The sequence below is a fragment of the Leptonotus elevatus genome, chromosome 11 (assembly GCF_054856555.1).
Source record: "Leptonotus elevatus isolate MCC_2025b chromosome 11, RoL_Lele_1.0, whole genome shotgun sequence".
NCBI lineage: Eukaryota > Metazoa > Chordata > Actinopteri > Syngnathiformes > Syngnathidae > Leptonotus > Leptonotus elevatus.
This window is the reverse complement of record NC_141249.1, coordinates 6,317,525-6,340,682: the sequence shown is the minus strand read 5'-3', so window position 1 is coordinate 6,340,682 and position 23,158 is coordinate 6,317,525. Positions and strand designations below refer to the sequence as shown.

At 38.4% G+C, this 23,158-nt stretch overlaps 1 protein-coding gene across 1 annotated transcript; it reads left to right on the top strand.

The window, feature by feature from the left end:
- Positions 1 to 195: 195 nt before the first annotated feature.
- Positions 196 to 23,158, top strand: pla2g4ab (phospholipase A2, group IVAb (cytosolic, calcium-dependent)). Its single transcript, XM_086089907.1, has 19 exons — positions 196 to 544; positions 2,689 to 2,790; positions 4,106 to 4,187; positions 4,647 to 4,795; positions 4,970 to 5,083; positions 5,211 to 5,248; positions 5,562 to 5,706; positions 7,290 to 7,426; positions 8,546 to 8,768; positions 8,868 to 8,982; positions 11,411 to 11,548; positions 11,661 to 11,750; positions 15,259 to 15,324; positions 15,950 to 16,080; positions 16,158 to 16,269; positions 16,506 to 16,690; positions 17,279 to 17,468; positions 19,090 to 19,247; positions 21,434 to 23,158. The coding sequence occupies exons 2-19, from the start codon at positions 2,773 to 2,775 to the stop codon at positions 21,590 to 21,592; spliced, it is 2,250 nt and encodes a 749-aa protein (XP_085946033.1). The 5' UTR covers positions 196 to 544; positions 2,689 to 2,772; the 3' UTR covers positions 21,593 to 23,158.

Here is a 23,158-nt window from a genome sequence, read left to right as displayed (position 1 = left end):
GTTCATGTCATTTTCGGTGTTTTATACTGATAATAAATGGAGGCGCCTCTGATTTAACTTTATAGGCGCCTGTAATTGTGGCACTTTCGGTGGAGAAAACATCCCCATATAAATGTTTGACACTTCCGCGTGGTGGACAAGTCAAGACATAATTGGAAGCTGATATCAAACCGTCAAACGTTTACCAGCTTCGTGCTTGAAGTGCTGAATTGATTGATTTTGACAGCAGAGAAAGTCGCGCCCCCAAGTGGATGCAGAAGCTAGGACGGACCGTGCGCACTCGGAGCGGAGCAACGAGCTTCCTCTGCCGAAATTCGAAAGCTTTTTTTGGTCTCATGTTGAGGAAACTAGCGTCTCTATTTTACTATCAGTGTTTTCTGTGGCGCTAACAGGAGCTTAGGTGACGCTGCTTCTTCGGCAACTGGCCACAAAGTGAAGCGAGGCGCCGCCTCCCTCCACGACTCTGGTGGAATGATATTCTCGATCGGCATGATACTTGTTTTTTTTCAGGATTTGTGAGTTGAAACATTACATCTTCATTAAGGTATGTCTACTCTGGTTTTTTTTTCCTCAAACACGCGTTTAAGTTTTTAGCATGATGACTAAGCCGCACCGCGCATTTGGGAGAAGTGCGTTTTGTGGCTACCGTTTCGCAATTTAGATAACGAGGAAACCAAAGAGGCGATGTTAACTTAAAAAAAAAAAATACAATAAAATCAGCCCAATACTCAACTATTGTTGCAGTGATCTGTTTTAAGAGCGCAGATGACTTAAGGGGAAGTATGCACGTCGTGTTTCTTTGACGTGTCTAATAAGTATTTGTAAACTAATAAGAACCATAGCTACGTTGTATTCCTATCTAAATACTTTTACAATTTAATAGTCTATTCAGGGAAAAGGAATAAGGAAAAACCTGTAGAGTGGCCTGCAACAAGCGTGTGAGTGAAGCACTAATATTTGTACTGTAGGCTATTGGGAAATGCCCAGTGGTTGTTGTATGAAATCTTTCGTTATTCAATGTTTATTTTTATTTTTTTTATTCAATCCAATTTCATTTAAACTGAGCTAAATTAACAGAAAAGTTAATGTACAACAACAACAACAGCATATTACTATTATTGTTATTATTATTATTAATGATAATGATAATGGTTAATGTTTAGCACCACATCTTTTATTTTGTACAAATACATACCATAACAATGCAAGTGAAAGGAAGAATGTATCACTAACAAGAAGACACCTTTGACTAAGCCAATATTCGCTGTGGGGCGGCAATCTGCCTCGACTGTTGGGTTAAAGAGACAAAAGATGGAGTGGGCAATTATAATTTTAGCAGAACCAAGTGTATAAACATGAGCAATTACGACTATATCAAATACTAATGTAAATGATGCATGGTTGAAAATGGCTGGAGTATTGAATTATCAATCAATCAATCAATCAATCAATCAATCAATCAATCAATCAATCAATCAATCAACCACTCAATCAATCACAATCAAAAACAGACTCATGATTGGAAAAACCTACAGTACACAGTAACAAAATAAAAGAACATTTAAAAAGGCAACATTATCAGTGTCTCCACATACAGTAGGTCATGGCAGCACAATTACGGAACTTTGAGAACCATTCAATCGACACATAAATCTATATATCAACACAGTAGACGACACGGCGTATTAACTCTTGAACTATCCAGTTCACTTGCCCTGCACATCTTGCATGGCTTTTTAAGCAATATGCAAAAGTAGTCATTATAGGCAATGTTAAGTTTATGGATGCTAGACTTTTTAGACTTTATCCACAAGCAAGCAGATTACAGATGAGTACAAGTTCTAAGCAAAGTTATCTTGACATTAATTGAGCACCAGTCATGTTAGCTTGCGCTTATAAGTTGCAGCGCTATCTATAGATATCATCATCGTTATACGTTTCATCTGTGATGACCTGTCCCAGATACTTTTACCGATTCAATGAGACAAAATTGGTATAATTTCATAGTAATTGAATTTTTGAGACTTTAAGTACTGCTGCAAATACAGTATTTGAAGTGATCCAAGTAGTGGACAGATGATTATGAATACAGTGTATCCTCAAGGTCTTCCCTACCCACCACCTGTAAAACAATTTCATTTTATATCACTGTATATTACATTACAGTGGAAAGATGTACTGTATACCCAGACAGTTAAACAGTAGGTTCATGTTTTTGAAAAAGTGTCTATTGTCCATCAGTGCTAGTTTCTGTTCTCTCTCGCATGACGACTTTGGGTTATATTGGCGCACGCACGGGCACACACATACAGAGCCCAGCATGCGCCCATTGTATGCTGAAGAACAAGGCCATGATGAGCTGGCACTTGTAGAATTTGGACCAGGGAAGCAAACTACGTGACGGGTTGGATGACCACAGAATTTTCCTACGTGCTCCCAGGCTCATCACTGATGGCACCCTTTTGCTGAACAGATGAGAAAACACTGGATGAGCTCAGCTGTTTTCATTACACAGATAAACATCACATACAGTAACACACAACACACACACACACACGCACACACGCACGCACCCACACACACACCCACACACACACACACACATGGGTCCTGATGTCAAATCTAAAGTCTTCAACAAACTGCCGTAATGTGTATTAAAACATTGAACTGATGTGCTTCAATTTTCAGGCTCTAATGGTGTAAACTGAGGACTATGATGTTCTTCTCCTGAATTCCTATCTTAATAAAGGCTTCCACCACTGAGACGGAACCATGGCATCTAATATAATTGTACGTATTATTGTTTCATTTGTGCCTCAGTCCATTTAGACAGATCACCTTTAGCAGCTGTTTGCGTCTTGATGAAAGGAAATTAGGCCAAAATGAATCCCAATTCTGAGTCACACAGTAAAATCATCCCCCATTTATTGCGGGGTCTATATGAAAATATGCAAAGCCAATATGGACAATAAAAAAACAAAACTTTTTTTTAAGACAGTTTTATTCCACCATTTAAACTTATTAAAAGAACTTCATAAAAGTATCCGTTTTCATTCTTTCTCTTGAACAGTTTCCCAAGTAAGCGGTCAAGTGCTTGTTTCAAGCTTTTATACTACATCAAACAAAATAGAATTAAAGATTGTACATACAGTATATATAAATAATAAAAGCTTCAAATAATCATATAATTTCGAAAAACAAAAGTCAGCTAGCTTAGCATTAAGCTAAGCAACCTGCTCTGCCTCTTCTTGCTCTTTTTTTCCAATACTGCCAGCATGTTGCGGCACAACTCTTGAATTTGGACCTACCTATATAGTATGTTCTGTAAAAAAAAATAAAACATGAAAAAAATATTACTTTAAAATTAGAGAGAAGGAGCGCAATCACAGTTTTGCAACAACAACAAAAAAAGGTAGAGATCTAACCATTTCTGCTCTTATTAATCAAGTGGCGGATTTATGATGAACGTTGCAGTAGAATAAAAATATTTATTTTGATTTTTTATGTGTAATAAATGTACTTTAGACTGATTTAAATGATTATTTTGTGAATATAGTGGAGCTTTATTCCACTATGGTGTAGTTAAAACTAAAAGCGCTACATAAAGCGCATTCCATTTATCATTTACTTCCCTGTATTACGGCATACATCTATTCATGGGTTACATCGTCACCAACACCTACAATAATTGTACAGGCAGTGATTTAAATAAAATATCAGCATTTATAACACCTTCAAATTCTTATTTTCTTCACATCAGTTGTTGACGCTGGACCGTCTTTTGGAAATATGTTTAACAATGAAGTCCTCAGTTTATTTTCATCCATCCATCTTCTTCAGTTTCTCAAAGGTCAGGTCATGGAGGCAGAAGCTTAATGAAGGAAGCCCAGACTTAGATTCAGACTCAGTTATTCTTATATTTGACATTCCTATTTTTAGTGTTAAAACACAAAGGCAATGATATCACCCAAACTGTTGTTGCTATTTTTAACTGAACTCTCCAGTGGTTTTTGTGTGTGGCTTTTTTCTCCCCTCTTATTTGATTTGTAAGATATTCCACTTGCCAAGGTGGTGACATTAAAATGACATTGATGCTGTCTTTCAGGTAGAACAACAATTTTCCCACAAGTTCACAGTGACAGTCGATCGGGCCGAGAGTGTCACTAAGGGGGCGCTTGGGGACTTGTGTGAGTCTGCTATCTGTCTACATGTAATAACAATAACACTCATTCTGCAACATATTCAGATACAGTATATTCAGTACCTAGCACATTTTGGACCACCCACCATAAAAACATGAAGAGACCATCCAGCATCATGATGTACTGTAATGAAGCATTTCAATCTCAATCAAGAAATAACAATGTGCTTTACTACACTGTTAATTAAAACATTTGTGGTTCACAATGATAATTATATTTTGGTAATAAACATATTTTTGGTTAAATATTTTATACACACTTATGTATTATTATTACATGAACATGAAAAAAATGCTGTTAATTCAGGCCAGCTATGACATATAACCTTGTGTGCTGTATGTCTCATATATGTAGTTGAACCAAAATAATTGAAAAGCAAACCAAAGGGGGGGGGCTAACAAAAACATTTTCGTTTCAATGTGTCTACCCTTTGTGTGTGTGCAGTGGACACACCAGATCCATATGTGGAGCTGTTCATCAAGACAGCCCCAGAATGCAGGAAAAAGACAAAGCACATAGACAACAACATCAATCCAAAATGGGACGAGACATTTCATTTCATATTAGACCCCAACCTGCAGAACGTCCTTGAGGTTGGACAATTTGTCTTGCTTTATCTGAAACATTCTTGGTAATACTGTTTAAATAAGCTTTGCTGGTGCAAAGGCATCATTCATATACTTTGATTGTAAACATGTACCAGTTTAACCCTTAGAAACTAGTCTCAACAGTTAAATGAACTTAAATGAACTGTTGATTTTACTCAGATAACATTAATGGACGCCAATTATGTAATGGACGAGACCCTTGGGACTGCTTCCTTTGACCTCTCCAAACTCAAAGTGGGCCACAAACAGAAGGAGACCTTCCTCATTGGCAAAGTGAGCCACTACACATTACATTGAGACGTTGAGCTTCATTATTCTCTGCAAGCATTGTTAGAATTGTTTGAACAGAACTTGCAGCTGTTGAAGTTGTCTTGAATGTCCTTTGCCATTGTTTTGATAGGCAACCAAGGTCTATTTAGAGATGTTCCTGGAGATATGGTATGTTATTTAAACCTCAATTGTATCCATTGTGCTCATCTTCATAGTTATCTGCTGAATTGTGTAGATTAGAACTTTGCCACCATGTCAAGAATGTGCAGGTGTTTTATGACAGAATCAATCATTCATAACAGGAGAATTCCTGGGATTTATTTACAATAATATTTCACGTCCCAGAATTAATTTGAGGGCATGGTCATTTCACAAGTTCCGTAACTGTGGAAAGGTGAATGAAGAAAAAGGTTCAGACAATCATAAGCTTCTCACCACAACACCCGCTTTTGATTGTTAAAGCACGTCTCTTTGCCTACAGCACCAAATTGGACCTACGGTTCAGCCTGGCCCTGTGTGACAATGAGAAGCAGTTCAGACATTCTCGTAGAGAAAGAGTGATGCTGGGCATCAAGAAACTACTGGACATGGAGAAGCCCCGATTCCTTCCCAGCTCACCGGAAGAGGTGGGAGTGTGTTAAGATAAACAACAAAAACCATAAAAGTCTCTTAAAGGGAACGGTACCGGTTTGTGACGTGATGACATGCACAAAGGGAGAGTTGCAAAAAGAGGGGCTGCACAAGGAAGTGCGGTAATAATAATAATGTCATTGAAATGCAACATAAATCATAATACAAAACACTAACTTAACTAACACAATCGTGGACAGAAGGTTATTTAATTTGACAAAACAATAAAATTTTTGACTGCACTGTGAAGATTAGTTCCCGTATCTCCATTTCTAGTCATATTTTTGCCAAAATGTAATGCTTCCTTACATGTACGGCCCTCACAGAAAATCTAAAATCGTTTATGTACATTATGTTCATTATTTTTCATGAACATACAAATGGCAATTTAAACATCCTCAATGGGAAATATATGTCTCGATACTTATGGGACTAAACTCAGAGCAGCTGTAAATCTTGATGTTGTACACTCCCTAGCATTACAACATAACATAAATACTAGGGGTGTGCCAAAAAATCGATTTGCATAAGAATCACGATTCTCATTTAATCCGATTCAGAATTGATTTTAAATGTCCCAAAATCGATTTTATTTAAATTATCTTATACTGTCTTGCCTTTGTTTGTGTGTGCCTTTATTGGGAGCGCTGTTCATGTTGTACTCGATTTGGCCACTTAGGGACAGTGTGGTTCCACGCGGTCTGATACACTATTAAGTAAGTTGTAGCCACATTAGAGAGTAGAAGGAACAAGTCACGATCAAGTTATTCCAATAAAAGTAGTTTTTTGCAGCGCGGAGCCGTTCGTTTGTGTGATAAAAGTGCCGCGAGTAGCGCACTAATTAGCATTAGCGAGTCAGACTGGAGTAGATCATTACGATTCCTTGCACATCTATAGATTGAAGCAAAAATCATTGTCAATCAAATTATTTTGAATCAAAAATCATTCTTAACCGAAAATTGATTCTGAATCGAATCGCAGGCCCAAAAATCGGAATAGAATCGAATCGTGAGATGTACAAAGATTCCCACCCCTAATAAACACCATATCTTACTTTTTTTTTTTTTTTTTACTAATTTAGTGTGGCGTCGCTGGAGGTTGCTAGATGTCCTTGCTTGATATATGGTTCCTTTCCATCTAAAGACCCCTTTATTTATTGTTAATTTTCATATCAAAATATCACCCACGTGGAAAGCGATAAACATTATGTCCTTGTTACTTGCACTAAATTTCATGTTCTTCGCTCATGTGGATTTTGCGTGATGCCCTTGAGGCTGCTTGTAATCTGCAACCAGGCCTTGTCATGTTCATCATGCACAGGAAGTTCTTGAGGAATGAGATAACCAGTTTGCTGTCTTCACTTTTAACATGTCACAATGTTGCATCTTTTTTTCTGTTGGCTTCCTGGAATAATGTCTGAATATCCAATTTTTTTTCAAACATCTGCTAATGACATAACCACACACTGACACAACGGAATATATCTGAAGGAACTTAATTTGGTTGCAAAGGCAGAAAAGGTTGGACTAAATGATGAGACAGTGTGAGGCTCATACGTATGCTCTTGTGTGTGAGACAGGTACCAGTTATTGCTATCTCAGGTTCAGGAGGCGGCTTTCGGGCCATGGTCGGCTACTCGGGTGTGATGAAGGCCCTGTTTGAGTCTGGAGTCCTAGATTGTGCCACCTATATTGCCGGTCTCTCTGGATCCACCTGGTAGGTAGTCCCAAGATGGCCCATTTGTCAGAAACAAGCTCACGTCTATAAAGTAAAAACCTTGCCACAGTTTGGCTTTAGCTACAGGTGCTTCTACTCAACTGCTCGCACCTGTGGCAAGGTTTTTACTTTCTGGACCAAGATTTGCCACCTCTGCTAGTTTCATTATCTAAAAACATTCAGATGTTCCAATAAGTAAAAATTTCAGAGCGCGGCTTCGGCAGAACGAGGATATAGGTGGGATTTTTTCACTTCTGAGACATTTTGAGTGTTCAAAAGCGTTTATATATTTGTTCTCAAGCTATTTTCACCACTGCAAATTGGTCAATATAACATAAATATAATCAGGCAAATTGGGGGCATCCACAGAAATCACTGCATCTTTCAAATCTGACGACATTTTTCGACCTAAATGTTGATATTCCAAAATCTGAAAACGAGTTTAAAGTAATACTTGACTCATTGAGCCATTTTCAACAATAAGAAAATAATATTCTGTCTATAATTAAAGTGATAACTTCATTATTTTCATGAATAATTAATTCCTTTAAAAACGTATTTTGCCACTTGCTGTCGACTGAAGATGACATCACTTGTGCTGAGGAAACAGCGAGATTGGTTGTTACCTATTTCCTCAGCACAGGTGATGTCATCTTCAGTCGACAGCAAGGGAAAAATTTGTTTTTAATGGTATTATTTGTACATGAAAAATAATGAATTTGTCAAATTAATATGGACAAAATATTGACTTTTTACTGCTGAAAAGGGCTCAATGAGTCAAGTGTCTCTTTAAAATTACTAATGGATATGTTTTGGGCGGGATTTTTCTTGTGTGCACTTCATTTCAAACACCAGAGCTATAAAATAAGTGCCAGTGTTCAGAGAGGACCTTTTAGGACTGTCTTTCTTCTTACTACTGTCTGGCTCTTTATATTTTAAACTACACAATTTCGCAATTTCCCAAACCTCTTATTCTGTCATCGGGATTCTTCGTCAATGTGTGTTAGATGACTTATCACAATGAACCTCTTAAAGTACCATACTTTATGTGTTTTTTTTTTTACAACTTCTATTTAAGTAAGTGCCCCTCTCCTCATTCCCCTCTGTTTGGGTCTTTAGGTACATGTCAACACTCTACTCGCACCCTGAGTTTCCAAACAAGGGCCCAAAAGAGATAAACAAGGAGCTAATGAAGAGAGTCAGCAGTAATCCATTAAGGCTTTTGCTGCCCCAACATATAACCAACTACATCCAAGCTCTGTGGACCAAGAAGGCCTCTGGACAGCCAGTTACCTTCACCGATATCTTTGGTATGCTCATCGGGGAAACACTCGTACCCGCGGTAAGAGTTGCTTGAAATATGTTTGATCTCATTTTCATTTTGTCCCGTAATATATCATGGACTTCCTCTATATCAGTTGATGTTTTCATTCTCCTTTAGAGGATGGACATCAAGTTAAGTGACATTCAGGAGAAAATAAACCAGGGGCAAAGTCCACTTCCTCTCTTCACCTGTCTGCATGTCAAGCCAGATGTTTCTGAGCTCATGTTTGCAGGTAAATATTGTTTTGCCTGAGCATTTACATATACGTTCCTGAACTATCTGGCATTTTTCATTTTATTAAACTAGAGTCTGCCACTGTCTTACAGAGTAAAGTAATTACCTGATTTGCCTTGTTGTCAATATAACTCCACTGTTTGTCTGCTCATATAGCGTAATTATGACCTTTAAACAATTTTCTTTTAAAGCGTGACTAGTCTAGCACGCATTGTCTATTTTGTCTCGACTCTTCCTCCAGCACAAAATCTTGTTTGATAAAAAATACCTTCATGTCAAAGGATAGCTTAAGTATTAGCAATTTTACATAGCAATAATTAGTATAATAATTGTGTCAGTGTATGTTTGCGTGCATCTATGTGTCTATTTTTAGTCTCATGCCTGGAGTGCTTGTTGCTGTTCCATCTACTCTATGTCATGCAAGTCTGAACAAATATATCACGATGACAAGCGGCGTTGTAAGCCTCAGCCGACTTTCATGTAACCTGTGTGGGATAACCCTCTATGTTGGCCCTAAGGCCCATATCGACCGCCTCCTTGTTTGAAAGAGACAAACATCAGACATTAAGCCTGCCCTCGACTGTATTAGCAAAATTAACAACTAATTTCTCACACTTACCCTATTAAGGGAGATAGGTGAGCTCGAGCCTATCCCGGCTGACTTTGGGCAAAAGCGAGCTACACCTTTGACTGGTCACCGATTGATCACAAGGCAAACCATTTACATTGACAATCACACCTGTAGACAATTAACATTTTTCAGGTACAAGGACATAGTTTTGGAATGCGGGAGGAAGCCAGAGTACAAAACCCTTCTGATACCGATACTTCTTCGGCTACCTCCCACATTCCACAAACATGCATAATATGTTAATTAAAGACTATTTCTGTATGTGCTCTGTGATTGACTGCCAGCCAATCCAGGTTATTGGTTTCCTGTGTGTGCAACTATGACACTGAACAGAATTAGCGCAAGAAAATGCATGGATCTCTGGTTTGTTGATGTCTGCTAAGAGCATCTGGGCCTGCTGCCTTTCCACAATTTAGACCTCTTATTGCTACAGAAATCTATTCCAATGTCAAATTTGACCCTAGAGATGACCTCTCTCCTTCCTCTTTTTGGGGAAAATGTATTTTGTTTAGGAATGAATCCACAGGGTTAGGAGGGTTACTTTTAAAATGTAACCCGTTACAATTACAAGTTACCTGCTAAAGAATGTGGTTAGTAACGTAATCCAAGTACCATAATATTAAAGTAATGTAACTGGATTACTTTTGGATTACTCCAATATTGAGTATGCTCATAAAGACAAAATAAAATATCACCACAATATATATTCTATACAATGTGCCCCTGCTATTTGCGGGTGATAGGGACCCGGGCAGCCTACAAATAGTGAAAATCCTTGTGTAATTAAAAAGCATGTAGGCTATTGATTGATTGATTGATTGATTGAAGGCCATATGCTGTTTTTGAACTGTCACTGAAAGCAACCACACCTCACAGTTTGATAGATAGATAGATAGATAGATAGATAGATAGATAGATAGATAGATAGATAGATAGATAGATAGATAGATAGATAGATAGATAGATAGATAGATAGATAGATAGATAGATAGATTTTTTTCCTGTAACTGTAATGGAATACAGTTACATTTCTTTGTAATCTGATTACGTAACGGCGGTACATGTATTCCGTTACTCCCCAAGCCTGTGAATCCAAACCATGGTCTGTCAACATCTGTTTCAGATGTGCACAATTGTTTGTAGACAATCTAAATTCTTTGTTTATCAATAAAAGATCAAGGAGAGTTAGTTTGACAAATACAAGACTAGACATAAAAATGGGGACGCCAGATATTTATCAAATTTTACAATATTGTTCCGTTTCAACATCAAAACCTCAAAATAGGCCACCGGAGGTACACTTTAATGAATTGGTGGCCCTCAATTCACGGAACAGTCATATTGTTTTTGCGTTAAGTCTGTTTATTCAAGTTAATAAATATAAGCATTAGGAATGTACATGAAATACTGTGTGTATATAATAATATATTATGCACACTAGAAGAATGCATTTCAATGAACAATTATGAATACTTTCATTGATTCTGAACCAATTTTTGCTCTTTTTTAATTGTTGAATTGGGAAAACTCCGTGCAAGCCTCATTGTGCCTGTTTTGGAATTTGGTCCACCAATTTGCACTTAGTTGGGCGTTCCACAGTTCCACTGTATGCTAGGTGTTTACTTGGATATGCGCCCGGCGCATCTGACATTTTGGTAGCAGGAGAGTGTCTAAAATGTATGCCTGCTGGAACTGCGGTTAAGTTTTGGTGGACATAGTCTGGAATTTTTATGAATTTGACACTAACAGTCAGTCTAAATCAGCCCTTGGTCTTACACTGAGATTTCACTTGCAGACTGGGTGGAGTTCAGCCCTTATGAAATTGGAATGGCAAAGTACGGCACCTTCATGACACCTGACTTGTTTGGAAGCAAGTTCTTCATGGGAACAGTTGTCAGGAAATATGAAGAAAACCCTCTTCACTTTCTAATGGGTGAGAAAAGAGTGACTGAGATGAACATGCTTTTTAAAGATTGCTTTTCCCATTCAATTGCATTTAAAAGTATGTGTACTGATTGAATATATGTATGTTTGGACTTTGGCAGGTGTGTGGGGCAGCGCCTTCTCCATTCTTTTCAACAGAGTTCTTGGGGTCAAAGACACAGTCGGAGGCTCCACTATGGAGGAGGAGTTAGGTAAGAACTTCCCACTTGATTGTTGTCCTGTTGGGTCTGGTCCACACACGGTTCTTGTCATCCTTCTCTTAGTTACATTTCTGTAGTGATCTTTTGTGTCTACATTAAGGTCAAAATCCAGAACACTGAGTTGGTCAAATGTACAATGTACATTGTACAAAACAATGTACAGTACATTACGTTTTAACGCTTTGTTTAACGTTGTTTCTCAAAGCAACTTTCAACCAGTTTTATTCCCTGCTAATCAGTAAAACCCATTTCCAGCTGTGGGATGTAATAGTTTTCATTAAAGTGAAAAAAATAATTTTAGGGAATTAGAAAAAAAATAAAATACAGCTTTCTACAGTCTAATAAGAACCAAGACAACAGTGACATCAAATATTCTGGCTTTGCAAAGAAAGCAATCTTCCTACAATGATAACAATGTTTTTTCGATAAAGGTACTAATTCAACCATGTTAATTATTCTGGGTTTAGTGTTCTGTAATTACACTGCATAATACTGAGAATAGCCTCTGATGGCGTAGTGATAAATCCATCCGATTTCCATGCATGGCGTGTACATCCAGTTCTCATCTATTGATGGTGTGAATGTGTCTGTAAATGGTTTTCTGTCTGTAGTCTGTGATTTACTGGCGACTAATCCAGGGGTCTAGTCTGCCTTTCACCCACAGTGGGCTCCAGCTTTCCATGACCCTGACCTTGTTTTTTTTTTGGGCCATTCAGAGCTGGACTTCCTGGTATGTAAGATTGAGCTTGAAGGCACAAACTGACGGTTGGCAGACCCAGACATCACACTGCCACCACCATGTTTGACTGTTGCCATGATGCTTCAAATCTTTTTTTTTCCCAATGTTGTGTTATTTTTATGGAAGGCATCAGGCCGCACACATTCCAAAATGTTCAGCTTTTGTCTTACTTGTCCATTGACTATTTCTACCAAAAGTCTTGTGTATCGTCAAGACATGTCTCGGAAAATTTGAGATGAAAGTTTTTGTTCTTTTTTTTTCAGTAGTGGTTTTTGCCTTAGAAATCTCCCATGTTTGCCTTGTGTCTTTGAGTCATGACCACTGACCTCAACTGAGACCGGTGAGGCCTGTGGTTCTTTGGCTGTCGTTCTGGGTGCTTTTGTGGCCTCCTGGATTGTCATTGCGCTGTTGGAGAAATTTGGGGTGGCTGACCACATCTGAGAAGGTTCACCACTCTTAACAGTTTTCTCCATTTGTGGATTTTTTTTTCTTTGATCACAGTTTCCAAAGCCTTGGAAATTGCTTTTTTTTTTTTTTTTTTTAGTTTTCCAGACTTAATAGAGTTCAGTCAGTCAGTTACTTTTTAACTTTTTTAGAGCTAGAAAGGTTTGGATCCCCACCCCTTAATATATAAAACCATCAATTAGTAACTGCATTGTGCATTTAAATGGTTTGTCTTTGTGAGATCGTAAAATTAACTTGATGATCCAAGAGGAAATGAAAGTGCTGAATAAAGGTAAAAAAAAGAGAAAAGATTATGATAATCATCATCATCATTATCTTCATCATCATAAATCAGGAAAGGGGCAAAAAAATTAATTGCCTGGTGTACATGAAAAATGCATATTCCCTGTGGCACAATGTTTTTATGTAAACACAAAGATAAAATTGCTAAAATGTTGCATTACACTAGAATGCAGCAAAGCCAGTTAATTTCATCACCTTTCTTCTTCATCCGAATGCATTATTCAATCTAAAGTCGTAATTGCATTGTTTGATTTGACAACACTTTTTTGTTGTATTTTGTTATTTTATTAAATCAAATTTTATTTATATAACACCTTTCATACATTAAAATGTAATTCAAAGTGCTGAGTAATGAAAACATCAATTCATGTAAGTATCTCCACACCTTTATGCTGCGTTTACACCTAATGAGCGTCACACTCTCAGACTAAAAACTGAAAATCAGGAGTCACAGCACCAACCTGTCATTTTGATTGTTTAGTGTAAGAAGGTCATATCAGGCTGTTTTCGATCCTTTCCTAGTCTTCCGTACGGCAATATCAAACATATTTGAAGTCTTTCAGTCTTTAAAGTGACGTGACAACCAACAACCAATGGATGAGCTCTAACAAAACCGAATGACAAAAAAATCTTGTAGTAGTCTTAATAGTAAATTGTGACCCTTCAAGATTCACAGTCTTTGTAAACTCTCAGTCTGAAAACTCTACAACATCTTTAAATGTGTGCAGTTGTGAACTTGTGAGATATAGTTTTCCAAATCTTCTCAAAGTCTTCTGGATAAAGTATTTCAAAAACTTAAATCCAGATTTGGGACTGAAGTTCTGAAATATCCAACACAGGATCAAATCTGGATTACAGGCAGAATTGGATTTCCAAATCTGGATTTGAATTTTCAAGGTTAAATGTGGTTTGAAATCCCCAATTTTGGATCAGATTTGGGTTTAATCTAATCCACTAGGAGGATTATGTTTGAAATACTGGGCCCTGGTGTACTGGTAGCATTAGATAGCTTTGTGTGTGCGCGTGGGAGTGTGTGTGTGTGTATAGTGAGAGTCTTTATCTGTTGTTCCCACAACAGTTAGGAGGTGTCATCTTCCAGGGAAATTTCTGATGTTTGTTTAGGTCGAATGCATTTGTTTAGGATGACCTTTGCATGTACAGACACAAAGCATTGATTGTGCCAAACTGGTGGATAGTTCTCCACCCTGTTGAAGAATGCATTTGTTTTTTGCTTGTATTACGTTTCTGCCCTGATCTATTTTGGGTGTGATAAAGAATTGTCAGAAATGCCAAATCCTTTGGGCACAGTGTTGATGTGTCGAACAATAAGGACCTGATTTACTAAAGATTTTCATGTACAAGCTTGATGCTCACACAAACAAATATGAAGCTGATCTACACACCTGGGATTGCATCTGCTGTCTAATTGTGGCACAGTTCATTTAGCAGATTCTGGCAGGGATATAAGCAAGCATGCGCAATGTGGTTTATTAAACCTGAGATGGGTTGTGATGCCTGATTTGACATCTTTACCACCTGTGAAAGGAAGGTGCAAACAGCAGCACTGCGGATAACCTTGACGAGGAGGCACAGGCAAAATGGGAGGTAACGGACAACAGGTCTGTTTCAGCTGTGCAAATGCTAACATTTTGGAGCTTCTGAATGTTTTAAGGTCTGACTTGGAGCCAGTCACAAGAAGGAGTCATGCATTATTTCCTATGACAAAACTCTTCATTTCCTTACGTTTCGGTCATTTCAGCACACTTTTGACAATAGTTGCTAGCCTCTCTCAGCGCAGTTTTTCCAGGTTTGCTGTTTTAAAAGCTATGTTACTTAGGATGGGCTGATATATCTGTTTGCCAGACTAAACATTGCTTTTATGAGGTAACTGCCTTCCCCAACATTATCAAAGCGATATATATTTTCTGTAATACAGTACTGTTTGTTTTCCTCTTCCACTAACACTTCCATTTCCATTTATTCAAACTTCATTTTGCCCGTGTGCAAGAGCAGAGCAGATTAAACCAAAACACATCGTTGGAGAAGACAGCATGGACAATGAGGATGAACCCCGCAAAGGTAAGCTACAACTGTCGGTTAACTTATTAAGACATATATTACTAGCAAAGTGGAAATCCTGACCATGTTTTTATCTGCGGAAAGCTTTGCATTTGCATGTATTACAAGCAAGGCCAAAGTCTAGAGGATCAACAGTGTTCCTTCTGTAATGATGTGTTTGCCATGAGACTGTGAAAATGTTGAGTGAATAATGAATAGAAGAACCGGGGAAGGGAAGTAACACACCATCAGCTTCAATTACTTGCACTACGCATGTTAAAACATTTCGAAAAGCCAATGAAAAAACAAATTTCCTCCGATCTTTTTCGGTTGGCCTGCAGATTTTTTTGAAAATAGTGAAAATCAAACAAACTCCCAAATTACTTTTATCAGATATTGGTCCAGAAATTACTCCCCGTTGCTGCACGGTGGAGTCTCAAATATGTCCTTTTAACTTTTTTCTCCCTCACTTAAAACCAGAGATTTAAAAAAAAAACTGCTCAACACTTGCCTCAAACCGAAGGTACTGATAGTAAAACTGAATCCCCCATTTTAAAATGTGCAAAACTTACAAGAACAGTCTGTCAGAACTGTCTCCTCTGCATGTGCTAGCTAAATTTACTTTCTCAAACATAACGATGTTCAGGTGGCACAGACAACCAGGAGGCAGAAGACGAGTATCATCGCACTGCTCAGGCCAGCTGGGTCCAAAGGATGTTCACGTCACTGTTCAGTGACTCAGCCTTGTTCAACACCAGAGAGGGCCGTGCCGGCAAGGTGAGCAAAACCAAAAGCCATTAAGCCCATATACGAATTGAAATGTCACCTAATCGCTGCTCCCCTCATTTGACCAGGTGCATAACTTCATGTTGGGTCTGAACCTGAACACCAGCATTCCTTTCTCTCCTGTCAGTGGGGTCATCTGCTCTGCACGTACACCGGAGGAGGAGGTGGATGCTGTCACAGGTAATGACAACAAGAACAATATTTAGATATCATATCCTAATCATTAAAATATATTTTACCATTTAGCATAGCTTTATGCTTTTTAACTGGATTACTTTTAGCATGTTTAATTAACATAAGGTCAACAATATTGAGGCCTTTGCAACTTTCATTTTTAAGTGTTTAGTGTTTCCATGCCAACACATCTGCTACACGCATTTATTCCAGTCTTGTTTGTCTTAATTGTACATTCTTAGACCCAGATGAGTTTGACCGAATCTATGAGCCTCTGGATGTTAAAAGTAAGAAGATCCACGTAGTGGACAGCGGTCTGACCTACAACCTTCCCTACCCTCTCATCCTGCGGCCCCAACGTGGCGTCGACCTCATCATCTCCTTTGATTTCTCTGCACGGCCAAGTGACTCCAGCCCCCCGTTTAAGGTCTGACTCCACTATGTGTCAAGAAAGATTCAGAATAGAGGTCGAAGAGTACTTTTTGACGTACGAGTTCTTACATGGACGGATAGGAAAATCAGTTTGTCCTATAGCCACATGCTATTGTAGCCCATGAACAAAAATCTTACAGCTCAGCCGCTAGCTAGCAGACATGTTGGGTAGCGATATGCCTTTGGCAATACGCCACGCTAACTAGCCACACGCTATGGTACTCTGTAAACAATTACAGTACAGCTCAGCCGCTAGCTAGCAGTCATCTTGGGTAGCGCTATGCCTTTGGCAATACACTATGCTAGTTAGCCACACGCTATGGTACATTGTAAACAAATACAGTACAGATCAGCCGCTAGCTAGCGGACATTTTGTGTAGTGCTATGCCTTTGGAAGTACATCAGGCTAGCAGTTGAAAAAAATAAAAAATAAAAAAAATAAAATAAATAAATAAATTTAGTTCTGTGATTGGTAACAGAACCATGAACTCATGGTGGTAGGGTGTTGTTGTGTTTTTGGTGTGCCATTGCACCCCTAATCGATACGCAAAACCACTTCATCATTTTTTAATGTACACTTTAGGAGCTCCTGTTGGCTGAAAAGTGGGCTCGAATGAATAAGCTTCCATTCCCGAAAATCGATCCAAAAGTCTTCGACCGAGAGGGCCTCAAGGAATGCTACGTGTTCAAGCCCAAAAAAGGCGAAAAGAACTGCCCAACTGTCATCCACTTTGTCCTGGTGAATATCAACTTCAGGACGTTCAAAGCGCCTGGTAAGAGTATACATATGGCGAGCTTTCCACAGGATCTGTGCAAGGAAAAACATTCTAACTGCACTCCTCTATGGCATTTTACCGTAATGGCACATGAGGCATGGCTTCCTTGAAGTTACGCGATCATTTTAGAGGAGAGATAATTATTTCTCGCCAGTTGTGCCCCATTTCTCACTATTCAAATGTGTGCGCTCAGGGTCGCTGTGGTTATCGATGGAAATTATGCGTGTTTAAGCCCACATACGTTTTGCTGTCGGGAATTGCCTGTGCACACAGACAGAAACAGCGGCGGTCTGTGTGTGCTTTATGAGCTGTTTGTGAGAATGATGGTTCCTTGAGGAGCCAGGTGCCGGTAGGGAATCTGTCAGTGCAGTGGGAGAGTTATGTGTAAACAGGCTATATGTCATTATACATCCTCACAAAGACATCCAAACACCTCATCTTCGTCTCATCCCCTCTCCAGTGCCTCTTTATGTTCAGTCAGCCATGTGCCCACATACTTCCGCAGTCTGTTTATGGAAGTTACGTAATTTTTTTTTTACCAACAGCATATTCCATAAAAGGACTTCCAGTTTGTAGAGAAGGACGCTATCCAGACTGAACGCTGAATCAGTTTCCGATTGGTTGCTTCAATTTTCCCAACTGCTAATTTTTTCCTGCATATTGCTTTTTGTCTGAGAATTTGCATCAAAAAGTAGCAGATGCGTCATGCGTAAATTTATTTCGCACATGGATGCATGTTAGGCATCTGTCTTATAATGGCAGCAGTAAGAATACACTGGGCCATTGTTGGTGTAGAGGTTTAAATTGCTCATTTTGTCAAGATGGTTGTCCAATCTATCGCTGGGGATGTACAAACAAATAACCACCCACACTCACATTCACATCAGTTTTGATTCTTGAATTCATGACCAACATACCCACGAATAGCTTAAAATAAATGTAAGAAGATCTGGATCACCTTTTTGGTTCATTAAAAAAAACAAAAAAACAATAAACCTTCAAGGTGGCCTAATGGTTAGCACATACAGTTTGACTCTCACATGGATTTTCATCAGATAACAAAAACATTACTTTTATGTTAAACGCAGCCTGTAAATTGTCAAATTTGGATGTGCATAATAATAATATTTGTTGATATTGACTAGCGGCAATCTAGGATGTTCCCTGCCTCTTGTCCAAAGTTAGCTGGAATAGAATCCAGCTCATTCGCAGCTTCAATAAGAACAAGCACTATTGAAAATAGATTTATGGATATACCTGTCAGGTAGGTAGGTACACCTGCACCATCGAGTGAGATTTTATACTATAACTGTGTCCGAAATTCTGCCATTGTCCTAAAAAGATAATAATAATTAGTCTCGAGTGCACTGTAATGTAATAATCTTTTCATATTTTATGCAGACCTGCACTAAATCACATTGAGAATTGTTTCCAAAATTTTGCACTTCTTCTTTAGCAACACAATAATAATAAGATATTGACATGCTGTATTATGGGATATTTATGTGCTTTTTTTTGGTATCATTACAATTCAATTAAAAAATGTGATTACAGTTCAATTCTGTGATTAGTTCAATCCGTCGCTCCTGATGTACCCATTTTGATTGTCTGATGGTAGGTGTTCCAAGAGAGACTGAGAAGGAGAAGGATTTTGCCGACTTCGACATCTTTGACGACCCCGAGTCGCCGTTCTCCACGTTCAACTTTCAGTACTCCAACGAGGCTTACACTCGCCTCCACGACCTCATGGAATTCAACACTCTCAACAACTTGGAGGTCAGTGTGGCTTTTGCTGGTTTTGAATTGTAAATTGTATTTATTTATTTATTTAGTTTACAAAATGTCTGTCCATGTACTTTATGAAAGCTTCCAAATGTAAATTGTATTTATTTATTTTACAAAATGTCTGTCCATGTACTTTCTGAAACCATTAAGTATCAAGGCATCAGGTTCAATGAGCTGCATGAGTAGCCTTTATTCAATGTGGTCATTGGGAATGCTTCTGCATGTTCACGAGTGGTGCAACGTTAAAACTTTCGATGGTTACTACACATTTCATCAAGTGCAGCTGCATCACTATGAGAGGGCATCCTGACTTTCACTGAATGTAAATTAGTCACTTCCGAGCTGAATGAGCAGTCAAATGTGACGCAACCATTTAAAGCAACATTTGGGATTCAATGTTTCATATTCCCATGCTCCCTCTACAGTTGTGATGTGGCCTTGACGTTTAAGCCTGTGTGAGTGATGACCTTATGTCAAACAGTGATAAAAGACCTTTTTGCAAATGAAAAGCTGACCAAGTGACGATAGATGGCTGTTTGGCTTTTGACCAGACATTTGCTGCCAGACAGATGTGCGATAAAGATAAGCCTGTGACCTATTTTAAATTTTAAATGATGCTCGAGCTTGTGTGAAAACACTAGAAGCACATTTTAATTCTTCCCTTAGTATAGTGAATTCTGCAGTGGTGTCTTGGCTCAACTTTATTTCTAGAGCGCTGTGAGCAGATTCCCCAGAGGAGGAAGATTAGCATTTGGCATACAAAGCTCTTGTTTCACAGTTGAACACATTGTGAGAAGTTGTTTGTTGTGAGAAGTTGCGAGTAGGCTAGATGAGAGAGAGGAACATGATTTACTGTAAGTCTCCACTGACTAGTATGAGCATAGGTAGAGACAAGAAGCCTCTTATGAGATGTGTGCTGCTAGCGACAAAGCTAGAGCATTCCACGTGGACGACAAGAAAACTGAAAACAAAGGATGCTGGCACATACAGCCATGGAAAAAAATATGAGAGTGCCATGGTTAGGTCTTCTTTTTTTTCAATTTCTTGTTCACTTTAAAATCTGGTGCCACTAAAAGTGTATCAAGTGACTAACGGACACAAAAGAAAACATGGAATGCGTAAAAGCAAAGTTTTTGGTATTACAATGCCATAGGTGCTGATGTAAGAACTTGTGAAGTGATTTTGGTTATTATCACAAAAACCTTCGGAAAATGTCTCGGTCAGCTCTTACATTCAACTCTTAAGAGCTGTTTTTGTTGTCATTGGTATATTGTCCCAAACAAATGTGCCTTTAGTTGTACTAGGCTTTTAAAATGAACAGGAAACTGAAGAAACAAGGGTGGTCTCGTATTTTTTTCCCCCATAGTTGTAGTTTTGTCATACAATTACAACAAGGGACCTGAAAATAAAATTTCACAGGTAAAAGAAAAAAAATTGCTTTTTTTGTGTTATTATTATTATTATTCAAATGTTCTGTATTAATACTAGGTGACCAGATGTCTCAATTTAACAGAGACAGTCCCGGTTTAGCGGCTTGTGTCCCATTATGGTATCTCAATTTTTATTTATTTATTTATTTGTTTGTTTATTAAGTCCAGTCAGAAATCCAATTGTTTGGGGCCGGACCATGTGTATATCAATCACACTGTTGTTAAACGATACAGCCAGCTTCCAATAGCTGCCGGAACTGAGCAAAATAGGTTAGATAATGATGAGTGCAACGTCAACCAAGATAGCATTTAGCATTAGCTAAAGTAATAACACAACCACTGCGACTTGCGATTAAATTTGTTATAAATATTTCCTGGCGAGAATTTCTTGTATATTTGATTTTCAGTGAAATTGTAGTTTTTAATTTTGAAAACCTGGTCACCCTAATACCACAGGTTTGACCAAAAAAAAGGTAAATCTTATTAAAATTGGTTGAGAAATGAGCGAATGGCTGTGATAAGAACGTTGTCCCTCCTAACATGGCCGCCATGTAGGCACATGCTGGGCTTCTAGAGTGAAATGAACGTCGCTCATAGGTAGAGAAACAAAAGTCTAATTGTGCATCAAAAAAATCCAGAAAACAGGATACATTATGATAACAATGCAAGTAAACTCACTCCGCAATGTTGCTATGACACAAAGCCATACTATTGTTGGAGCTAATCTCTCCATTTACCTCCCTGTAGGTGATTAAAGACGCCATCAAAGATCGCATCCAGTCTCGGAAGGAGAATCCTTCAAACCTCGCGTTGCCCTTTTCCCTCAGTGAGATCCCCAAGAAGAGGCTTCTCAAGCGGAATCTTCACGCCAAACCCTGGAATCGCCATGGAAACAATGACCAGTAGCCTGCTCCAAGAAGGATTCTTTGGATTGACTTTTTGATCCATTTTCGATGAAAGCGTTTTCTTTTTGGAAAATGATGACGACTTTCTATGCTGTGTTATGTTACTGCTGAATTGGACCGGTAAGGGATTTAGTAAAGAACGGTGACATTTACTGGTCAGAAACACACTGACATTTTTCACCCTGACTTCATTTGCACATATTGGGAAAACTGTTCACGGATCAGAACCAGCTGATGTTTAGTTTCCCCTCTGGCTGAGACTGGATGGCAAACCTTTCATCATATTTTTTATTCTTTCTGTGCTTTTTAAGAGACAACTAAACTAATCTCTGCATTTTTTAATTGGTATTGTGCTTACTTGAGTAAAATTGTTTCTCATCTCACCTACAACACGGAATCAAATTCGACTCTTGAATGCACTGTAAGAACCTAGCGTGTACTGTACTTGTTTGTTGGCTGAAATTCTTCTCATCTTCCTCATGCCTTAACAATATACAACTTTTTTTTCCCAGCGGAATGACTCGTCTAAACATGTAATCCTGACTGAAATCATGCAAGCTGAGCTTGTAACCATTTGTTTGATGGTAACTTCTAAACACACCAAGTGCTACCCCTCAAACATTTCAATGTTGTTTACTCACCTACAGGGAGGGAGCGGGGAGTGCCTCATATTAAAGGGCCACTGCATAAAAACAACACCTGTTACCATAGAAACGGCCTCACCACTACTTTAGGACAAAAGGTGTGTTTATTATCCTGACTATGTTGTTTCAGGCTACTGTTTCAGATAAAACCTAAGGTTTGTCTTCCGGTGGCCATTTCCTCAACCCGACTGGCTTTTTGCGCTCCTCAAGGTGGAGCTGAGGTTAGATGAAGGGAAAGCGAGGCTGTGAGATGGCATCGTAAATTAGTGGAATTTTACACACTACACCTCCAGCTGTGGAAGTCTGGAATCTGACACATTACACCTCCACCTGCAGGGGCTCAAAGGCTGCACACGCACCGCAATGGAATTTTACACTCAAATGCTTACGACCGCTGATGTACTCGTGTTGCAGCACTCTGCTTTGGAAGATATCCAGAAAGACGACAAACATTCTCCAGTGGTGTTAGAAAAGAGTTCACTAAATGTGCTGTATTCAAATTGTTTCACTTTTTACTATTGCTCGAGTTGATTTTTTTTTTTATATACTAAATGAAGATGAGTCTGTGGCACGGTTTGATGAAAGGGGAATATTCTAGAGGTTTTTACTAGTGATTATTATTTTCTTCTTTTTTTTTTGAAAAGATTACCTATTTCAGAATTCACAGTCAAAGCTGTGTAAACTAATTATCTTTTCACATACTGCACACAAGATGACTGGTAATCACTTATTATTTCAATCTATTAGAATTTTAATTATTATGACGCTTTACATTGTAAAATGAAAAAGGCTAATTATTTAGGTGTATGTTGAAGTCTTAGGTGTAAAGAATTGCATCAACTTGTATGGCTGGTGAATGGCAACCATGTTTAATGGAATTAGACAAAATAAATATAATTAAAAGAAAATGTGAATGTTCGCCT

Excerpts from the sequence above, each read along its gene's own strand:
- pla2g4ab (XM_086089907.1), top strand. Across the intron at positions 7,427-8,545 it reads GGTCTCTCTGGATCCACCTG|GTACATGTCAACACTCTACT; the intron begins GTAGGTAGTCCC and ends TTGGGTCTTTAG. Across the intron at positions 17,469-19,089 it reads CAGGACGTTCAAAGCGCCTG|GTGTTCCAAGAGAGACTGAG; the intron begins GTAAGAGTATAC and ends GTCTGATGGTAG.